General features: G+C 38.0%; 1 protein-coding gene across 1 annotated transcript; it reads left to right on the forward strand.

The window, feature by feature from the left end:
- Positions 1-3,442: 3,442 nt before the first annotated feature.
- LOC132152539 (protocadherin-8-like) lies at positions 3,443-10,161 on the forward strand. Its single transcript, XM_059561298.1, has 3 exons — positions 3,443-6,228; positions 7,836-8,031; positions 9,432-10,161. The coding sequence occupies exons 1-3, from the start codon at positions 3,811-3,813 to the stop codon at positions 9,782-9,784; spliced, it is 2,967 nt and encodes a 988-aa protein (XP_059417281.1). The 5' UTR covers positions 3,443-3,810; the 3' UTR covers positions 9,785-10,161.
- The last annotated feature ends 698 nt before the right edge of the window (positions 10,162-10,859 follow it).

A 10,859-nucleotide genomic window follows, 5' to 3' on the forward strand; every position in this document is an offset into this window, starting at 1 on the left:
GAGTTTTAAAATGCAGTGGTGTGAGCTTTGACTGCACATTTACAGGCTTTTTGCTAAATAATGGTGTCGTTATTTTATTATTAATGTAAAAAAAATTCATTTAAAAAATCATAAACAGGCTTTTAAGAAATGTACGGTGATGCTTTAAAAATCTATTGCTCCATGTTAGTTCATGTTAGTTAATACATTAACACTTAAACCCTGTATCTATAATGCATTATAAAGATCAGTTTACATTACATTTATGCATTTAGCAGACGCTTTTATCCAAAGCGACTTACAGTGCATTTAGGCTAACGTTTTTTTTTTTTTATCTAACATGTGTTCCCTGGGAATCGAACCCACAACCTTTTGCGCTGCTAACGCAATGCTCTACCACTGAGCCACAAGAAAAAAGATATTCATAATGTGCATTATAATGCATTATATATTTTCATAAACAACTGTAATCAAAGTCAAAATGCATTATAATATTTGCAGATGCCTTGATACATCTAAAACCATTTGATTGTTGTGTTTTAATGCACTAGACTTCCTAAAGGTGTACCAATGAATAGATACAAATTACTGTGAGATCATACAATGCATTATAAGGTGCTTTAATTAATGCATTAAGATACTTTTATCATGAATAATGCAGGAAACACAAAACTGCTCTCTTGTCAAAAGACACGCTTAAATAAGGTCATGAAATAGATATTTGGTTAGATTTTGTTTTATTTTAGGCCTTTTCTTGATGTTTTGTAGGTGTTTTTCCCTTATGAACACAGGCTGTATTGGATGACAGTGAGGCTAGAGCTAATGGAAAGAGCGCCTGGAGGCAAACTATAGAAAATGAAGCATTGTGGGAAGGTGATAGCAGGTTGAAGTATGAATGAACAATAAAATATGATACACTGATATAAAAGAGTCTAATAAATCCTTAATAGACTGTATAGTTTGATATGATACCACTGCAGATGCATGATTTAAAGGAATAATTCACCCAAAAATGAAAATTTACTCATGTCATCCAAGATCAGGATGAGTTTGTGTCTTTATCAGATTTGGAGAAATGTAGCATTGCATCAGTGTCTCATCAAGGGATGCCCTGCAGTGAATGGGTGCCGTCAGAATGAGAGTCCAAACATCTTATAAAAACATCACAATAATCCACAGCACTCCAGTCCATCAGTTCACATCTGGAGAAAACAAAAGCTTATAAAAATTAAAACTGAAATTATAATATTAAAGGCCAATTAAAGTAATAATCCATAATAACGCTTCTTCCAGTGAAAAAGTGTTCTGGTCTGAATCAGGAGAGAAATATGCACAGATAAAGCAGTGTTTAAACAGCTCTAAATAAATATGTGGGTGGATGTTGATGTGAGAGACAACAGGAGATGCACTTTTTCACTGGAGGAAGTGTTATTATGATTTATAGACTCATATTTTAGCTAGAAGCAACAGTTTGAAGTTAAAAACATCTTAATGCTGGATTTGTTTCATCTTTAGTCTTCTCCAGATGTTCACTGATGGAGTGGAGTGTTGTGGATTATTGTGATGTTTTTATCAGCTGTTTGGACTCTCATTCTGACGGCACCCATTCACTGCAGAGCATCCATTGATGAGACACTGATGCTACATTTCTCCAAATCTAATGAAGAAACAAACTCATCCTAATCTTGGATGGCAAGAAATAAAAATCAGTTTTTAATGTGCATGAGGAAAAGGGGCAAGCATTCAGTGTATTATATGAAAATGCATGAATTCAAGGCATAAAATACCATGAAACTAAATTTTTGCATGGAAGGGTTGATAAGACAAAGGTCACTGATATAGTTTTCTTCTATCTCTTGCTCTTTCTCTTAATTTAATCATCAGACAGACACAATTCCCGTGGCATTTTTCCCAAATGTTGCAAATCTTAATGCAGTTCACAGAAAGGCTTGGTTTCCCCGGGAGAGAGACGCTACTGTGTCCAGAAGGAATCTTAAAATCATCTCCCGCGAGAACACTAATCAGCCAACTGCGGGCATCGCTGCCATATAATTCAATTCCCATTTCAAAGCTTTATGAAGCCTGTTTCTAGTTTTATGTGTTGACTTCCATGCCATTTCTTGAAGCATGTCATAAACGGATGTGATTAGCAAACTTGAAAAATGCAAAACGATATCCCCTGAAACCAAATGCATTTAGAATCCTATTAAAAATGGAATTATGTCTGTGAGCGGACTATAAATTTGGAATCCCTATCTCCTCTCAAACAGTTCCACAGCATTTCCCCACCCTACAAAAACCTCTTTTCAGCTCCTCTGATTCATTTGAAATCACAAAAGATTGCCCTGAACTTTCAAAGAATTACAGCGCTTTCTGCGAAATATAATCTGGGATGTTTGGAATGATTTTTACCACCGTTGATAAGTGCGTACGATAAATTCATGCAATATTCAGAAACACTTCACAGATCTGACTGCAATTTTCTGAGTTTATCAACTGGCCAAAACCAGACTTGTGTCTAGAGGCTTTCACCCGGTGGGCAAGATTTGGATTTAGATTAAAGATGCATGCATTAAAGTTATGCTTTCAAAGAGAGAGATTTGTGATCAGAGATGGACGGATGAGACAGATTGGCAGACAGATTGTGAGAATGTGGAAAGTGAATTTTTTCCCACTACTTTTAATCAACTTTTCACTTTCATTTCTACGGCCCAGCAGTGTGACAGATTAATTTTTATAAAGCACACATCCCCTATAGTTTCTCAATTAATGAGGCTGTGAAAACTCAACGCACATAAATAATAATAATACAATCTGAAAATGCTGTCAAAGTACATTTAGATGAAGTTTAAAGGGATTCGGCTATTTTGGGAGGTGTAACACCACAGAACTGAATATATGAGCGTTGAGGGAGTTAAACAGACCTTAAATGGATAGCAGGAGGCAGAACTTTTCCTCTTCTTAACTTACAAGTTTGGAAACCTGTCTTACTTGTGTCCTGTTGAGCCACATTTTCAAGAATGCACATTTACAAAGAGATTTTATGAGTTACTCCACAGAGCTCAAGAACGGGTGACAAAATTGTACATTAGAGTGAAATGTAGTGCAACCATAGCAATAAATTGTATTTATTTCCACATTGTTCATTGATGCATTTCTGTATTTAACAGTGTGGACTGTTACACCACAGGACAACCTGCTAAATAAAATACTGTGTGCACTGGAAAAAAAATCAGTGTTACGTGCTGCCCATCCTAATTATTAAAAGATTTATGTAGGACAGAGATGTCATGGCATGACCGTCCTCTTTCTCAGACAATGGCAATTCAGACATGGAAACATTTTAAGGTTTTATGCAAACTCATAACCTGTAATTTCTTAAAAACAGAATCCAATTAGGTCATGCCAATATATATAGCTATTTAAATAATATTTATATTAATAATAAGGGCAGGTTCATGTCTCTATTGCAAATGCATTAAAATCAGTGCGCTTTCCTGTCCATTTAAAGGACAACGAAATGGCTTTTTCTCTGTCCTGTCACCCTCCCCACGCGCGTGCACAATGCCAGAGTCCTACAGTACTGAATATTCTTTTCAAATCCATTTAAATGCATTGAATAACGCGTTCGTTCCCGCGTGCACCAGACCTGTGTGAAGGTGTACTGGCCATTGGAAATGTCATTGGTGTGTGTGTGTGTGTGTGTGTGTGTGTGTGTGTGTGTCGCGGGAGGGATCAGAGAAGAAGCCGCGCGCAGAACAAGTGACTCGCGCATCAGTTGAGAGAACCCGATGAACGGCGAGACTCTCTCCGCGCGCAGGTGCGCTGAAAATGGAGCGAGGACTTCTGTTTGCGCGGATACTTGGAGTCACGCTCGTCTGCGTTTCGCTGTGGTCACAGGTCGTTTCTGAGGAACGGACGGTGAGGTATAAGATATACGAGGAGGTTCGACCGCCGACGGTCATCGGAACTCTAGCCAGCAATGTGACCTGGACCCCTGACAAAACGCGCAGGAATTTCCCAGGCATCAGGTTTAAGCTCATGAGCCCGTCCACCGGCTCCTTCATCCGGTTCAGAGAAAGCGACGGGAGGCTGACGGTAGAGGAGCGCGTCGACCGCGAGCGCGTCTGCAAGCGCAACCCGCGGTGCGTAATCACTTTCGACGTCGCCTTCGTGTCCGCCGAGCAGTTCGAGCTCTTCCACGTCGAGGTGGATGTGCTGGACGTGAACGACAACTCACCGGAGTTCCCGCGTGCCGAATGCACCGTCGAGATCTCCGAGTGCGCGGCGCTGGGGACGCGCATCGCGCTGGACGCCGCCGAGGACGCGGACGTGGGCTCCAACTCTATCCAAACCTACCATCTGAGCGAGAACACTCACTTTAGCATCGATGTCGTTACGCGGGTGGATGGGGTTAAATACGCGGAGCTGGTGCTCGTCAAAGAGCTCGACCGCGAATCCCGCGCTTTTTTCGCGCTCAAACTCGTGGCGGCAGACGGCGGGCATCCCGCGAGAAGCGGTGCCACTAATGTCACCGTCCAAGTGAAGGATGCTAATGACAACAGCCCGCTGTTTGACCACAGTCATTACTCTGTGGATGTCCCAGAGGACACCCCTGTCGATTCACTACTGCTGGACTTAAACGCTGTCGATCCAGACGAAGGGCTCAATGGACAAGTCGTGTATGAATTTGGCAAACAAGTCACAAAAAAGATCAGACAGCTGTTTAAACTGGATTATAAAACAGGGCATCTGATTTTGCAAAGCCCTGTTGATTATGAAGACGAGACGACATATGAGATCGACGTGCAAGCCAGCGATTTAGGGAACAATCCGGTGCCCTCCGTGTGCAAAATCATCATCAACATCAGAGATGTGAACGACAACCGGCCTGAAATCATTCTCACATCCATCATGTCAGTAACAGATGGTGTTGCACATGTTAGCGAAGCTACAGGTCCAGACATCTTGGTGGCTTTAATCAGCATCAGAGACATGGACAGTGGAGCGAACGGGCAAGTGAGCTGTACTCTGAACGGCGGACATGAAAACTTTAGGCTTAAAAGAGCGTATGAAGGGAGCTACACGATAGTCACAACGGCACCTTTGGATAGAGAGAAGATTGCGGAGTATAATTTAACCGTGGTTGCTGAGGACTTCGGTGTACCGCCGTTACGCACGGTAACTCATTATATTATACGGCTAACGGATGTCAACGACAATGCACCAACATTCAGCGCTAAGATATATGAAGGTTTCATTGAGGAGAATCGACTTCCAGGTACCTACATCACCACGATTTTAGCCAGCGATCAGGATTCGGGGCTTAACAGGGAAATAACCTATGAGCTTTTTGACTCGGACACCAACAGCGTTTCCAGGTTTGCTATTATGAATCAAGCGGGGAACGTTTACGCCTTGCAAAGTTTCAATTACGAAGTCACGAAGCAGCTCGATCTTCGCGTCCAGGCTAGTGACCGAGGATGGCCGCAACTTCACAGCAACGCTGTACTGATTATCAATATAGTCGACCAGAATGACAACACGCCTTCGATAACGCAACCACCACTCGTCAACGGATCTGCCGAAATCCAGCTTCCCAGAGATGCGCCGCCCGGTTATATCGTGACCCAAATCGTTGCGATAGATTCAGATTCAGATTTGAATGCAGAGCTCACTTACAAACTCTGCGACGGAGGCAATTTGGGTTTCGCCATCGATCCAAATACGGGGGAAATATATATCAACCGCAAAATCGCTTACGACGAGTATGACTTATGGAAAGTCGTAGTGACGATTAACGACAACGGTCACCCGTCGCTAACGTCAACAGCTATGATTCATTTCACCCTAACCAAGTCTGTGCCCTCAAATGCGAATTTCTATGACGAAAGAGAGGACGGCGAACCAAAACAATGGATGCTTATTTTAATCTTGGCTTTGACGAGTTCCTCGTTGCTGTTTTTGGCTATTTTATTGCTCATACTATGCAAAAGTCGCAAAAATGTCCAGAAGAGACAAGCTAACGTCCCTGACACAGTGGATATTCCATACGCTAAAGAGCACAACGCAGTGTCGATGATCTCCAGCCAGACGGCCAATGTGTTCGACACAGATGCATTTCACACCACCAACGTCATCGGCACGCCTGAAAAACTACACAACAGCGTGCAGGCAGCGGCTGAAGTTTTTAACGAAACCTCACAGACCTTCAAAAGCAAATATAGGAGTGTTGTGGGGGAAATAGATGTAAGTGGTGACTGTTTCTTTCTGTGTTTGTATATGAGGGGCTGTTCACAAGGGACATGCATTGAAAATCAGCTAGACAGAGTTCAGCTGAACATAACACAGGCTCTAAATGCAATGTAAATGACGCAAGACGTGAAAGCCAGTGACGACTATCTGATGCACGTGTACAGGCCAATGCAAAACAGTGCAATTTTGAATTTTTCAAAAAAATGCTGACAGAATGACAGCGAAAAACATTGAGATGCAATGCAACGCCCATAGACGTCCATCTGTTACATTTGCAACAGTAAATAAAATGGTGCAAAAGAGCAAAAATTATTACAACAGAACTGAAGGATTGGGAGACCGATTGTTTTAAAATTGAATGCTATTATAGTTAACTAAAATCTAAAAACCTTTTTATTTCTAATCTGAATTTAGTTTAACAAACTACTAAAATAACTAAAAATGAAACTAATACACACACTCACTCACACACACACAAACTACAAAAATGATTAAAAAAGTACACAAAACTTTTGAATTAAAATTAAAACAACATAAAAAAAGATTCAAAATATTTACAAAAACAATGATAGAATCTTAATTATACTAAAATAACACTGAATTGAACTGCTTAAAGGGATAGTTCACAAAAAATTTGAAGTCTGTTATTAATTACTGCACCTCATGTGGTTCCAAACCCGTAAGACCCTCATTCATCTTCAGAACACAAATAAAGTAGAACTTTCTGACCCTTTAAATTGACCAGCCATGTTAAAAATGCAATGCTCACATTGTAAAAAAAATAAAAAATAAAAAATATGATGCAACAACCAAAAATGTCTGTCTGATGCACATGAAAATAGGCCAACATTTAATGAAGGAAGGAAGGAATGAATAAATAAATATAGGAGACTGATGCAAAGGAGCAGAACAGAAAATAGGTCAATCAGTGTTTAACTTGACATGTTGTCTTATAAACATACAACTCATGGTGTGAAATACTGAAAAACACAGAGAGATGCGATACAATGACTGAAGGGCTTGTGTACAAACACAATGCACTGATTTCACCAAAAACAGCTGGAAGTAACCCAATGGAATCAAAATGAACTGAACAAATTGGAAGTGAACCTGAAAATGATCTGATTTTAACTTGGGATGTTTTAAATACACAATGCTTACAGCGGAAGGCACTGAAAATGCAGTGAGATATGACTAAATGGCAAAATAAATAGAAATAAATGGTAAATAGACTGCCAATAAAAAAAATAGCACAGAACAATGTGACAGATCACAGGGGTATTTTAACTTGTCTTAAAAAAAACACTCAAAGTTACGTTAAAAACAGCTAGAAGGAGTAAAATGGAATGGGCCGCTAAATGTTTTTTTTTCCAAATGTCTTAAGAATAAATAGGTTCATGGCATGAAAGATGCAGAAATAAAACAAGTGTGCAATGCAACAGTCAAAAACATATATGTGATGCATACAGTATATATAAAAAATAGTGCACACTGAACACAAAAATAAGCTCTGTTTGAACGACCTGGAAAACATATTTACTCACCTTCATGTCGTTCCAGAAGAGCAGAGAGGATGAGCTTTTGTTCTTGTGTTTTCACAGGGATATTCCACTTTGCCTGGTTATGGTAAAGACAATGCTCGACCCATCACGGTATGGAAAGGAAACTCTATGATGACCATCGCAGTCAGAGACCCACAGATCAGCGGCAAAGACAGCGGAAAAGGAGACAGCGATGTTAATGACAGTGATTCTGACATCAGTGAAGGCCTAAAGAAAGACTATAGTTCATATAAAGGTGAGAATCAAATCATCACTATTTATTATACATATAAAATGGTTCATGTGCAAAATAATAATAATAATGTATTTCATATTTTAAGCAGAATAAACAAAATACCACACTAATGTATGAGGAGACAGTTGTGTTTTTTCTTCTCACAGTTTTGACTTGTTAGTTAATGAACTACAGTTCTGAGAAGAAAAGTCAGAATTGCAGGATGTAAAGTTTTTAACTTTCAATTGTGACATATAAACTGCAATTCTGAGACAAAAAGTCCAAATTGTGAGATATAATCTCACAATTTAAATAAAAATGAGTATTGTGAGATAAAAAGTTAATATTACCTTGTGTTTATTTATTTATTTGTTTTATTATTATTATTATTTTTTCTTGTGGTGAAAAAAAACCTGCATTAAAAGAAGTAAGATGATAATTCAGCTTGATTGGTTTGAGTTTATTGTAAATTTATATCTCGCTATTCTTACAAGAAAACTCTGAATTGTCACAATTCACAATTACTCATTCACAATGAATTACAATATGTAAACTCAGAATTCTTAGAACAAAGAAAAAAATAATTAGATGTAAGCTTAGAATTTGAAGAAAAAAAAGTAAAAATTGTGAGAAGTAAACTCAGAATTCGTAGAAAAAAGTTCACCTTTACGAGATGTGAACTTAGAATACATAGAAAAAAAGTAAAAATTATGAGATGTAAACTTTTAATTCTTTGAAAAAAGTAAAAATTATGAGATGTAAACTTTTAATTCTTTGAAAAAAGTAAAAATTATGAGATGTAAACTTATAATTCTTAAAAAAAGTAAAAATTACGAGATGTAAACTTAGAATTCTTAGAGAAAAAAAGTAAAAATTACGAGATGTAAACTTAGAATTTTTAGAAAAAAATCAAGATTTCGAGATGTAAACTAAGAAATTGAGAAAAAAAGTCACAATTATGAGATGTAAACTTAGAATTCATTGAAAAAAATCAAAATGACGCGATGCAAACTAAGAAATCTGAGAATAAAGTCAAAATTATGAGATAATTGCTTTTGATTGAATAGACTGAAGTTTATATAAGATATAAACTCGCAGAAGTGAGGAAATAAAATAACAAATGTGAGCTAAAATGTTCTAAAAATCGTTCTCAATATTAAAGAATAGCAGATTCCACACTACAACTATAACGATAACGATAAATCGATGAATCCAGCTGATGAACGATACAAACATTGACAACCAATCAAAATCCATCCTGCTTTAACGAGCTCGAGAATTTAAAGCGGCAAACGCATGTGCACTTAGAATAAACAGACGATATCGTTCGCTGGTGTGGACGCTAATATCGTTATCTTTTATACTTATCGTTCTTGGTGTGAATGTGGCTCAAGAGTCCTGATCGGAGTGTGTTCCCTCAGGTCTGTGGGCTTGTACCAGCGAGTGCAGGATCCTGGGTCACTCGGACAGATGCTGGAGCCCGTCTGTGAGCAGAACCAGTGGGAGCATTAATAACAGACATCTCTCGACCTTCTCAAGGACGAGGCCTTGCTCAAACGCCACGCTTCAGAGGATCACTTACGACACGCAGACCAACAGAAGCATGGCCTTGCACAGCCTTACAGAAGACCAGCAGAGTCAGTATGATTACATTCACGTGTGCTCTCCACAGTCACAGCGGAGACGAGACTCACAGAATATAGATGTGAAAGTCTTCACACACTCCACCGAACCCATCGCCACAGAGAGTCCCTCCAGATTTACAGAAGCCTGATATAAAACACTGTAATATTGTTGCTGGACGTACTATGTTTGACTGCATTGATGTTTTGTATATACAAAATCTATTTTTAACAATATTACCTGTTTTTTTTTTCATAGCATGTTTTAATGATTATAATGTGATTGTGTTTGTAAGTCACTTTACTTCACACAAACTGTTGCACATTAAATGTCATTTTTTTTTAACGCTACAAATGTTGCCACTTTTATAATGTTTACCCACACAGGTTTCTTTTTAAGAAACAAAAACATGAGAAATAAAATAAGTTATGGCAAAATCTACAATGTTTTTCATCCTTGACAAAACCAGTCCGAATTTTGGACATAATTTGTTGTCTTAAAAATGGTTAAATATCGTGCCTTCAATTAAATGTTGTCATTTTGCATTATATTAAAAATGGATAGTTGGATGAGTAATAATCTGTAACACATTAAATGTAATTTTTAAAAAGCTTATTACCTTTGAAAAATTATTTTTAAAGTATGTTACAGATTGTTGCTCATCCAATTGACATTTTCTAATAGTAACTAATTTTATTAACTTTTAAGTTATATATATATAAATATATATATATATTTCAAGTAAAATGTTTTTAATGGTTTTAGTCCATCTCATGCATGTTTCTCCTTCAAAAGTGTTAAAAAGCATCCCATGATGCACCTGATGAAGCTGGTTGATGAATGTTCATAGTGAAAAAATCTTGCCAAAGAAGAATTTTTATGTGTCACATATTTTCATCACTGCAACATTTGTGTTTTTTAATCAGTCTACTGTTATCGTAACATGCAAAAGAGTCATGAAATTTAGTTTTGTGACTTCTTGTGTTCATAAATGAGATCAGATCCAGCCTTAGTAAAACTAAAGTACATTACTTGACTTTTTTTTAATTGAACTGGGTCTCTTTTTGCCTGTCAATTTAAACAAATTCAGTCAAAATGTGCATGAATAGTCTGAAGAGTGTCCCAGCACTGTTTTCTCAGACCACAGCAAATTCCAGGACCTTGTTTATTTCCCCCGAATTTTCCTCTCTCTCACTTACATGATAGAAACTTAAGAAAAGCTACAC

This window comes from Carassius carassius, chromosome 11 (genome assembly GCF_963082965.1).
Source record: "Carassius carassius chromosome 11, fCarCar2.1, whole genome shotgun sequence".
NCBI classification, from domain to species: Eukaryota; Metazoa; Chordata; class Actinopteri; order Cypriniformes; family Cyprinidae; genus Carassius; species Carassius carassius.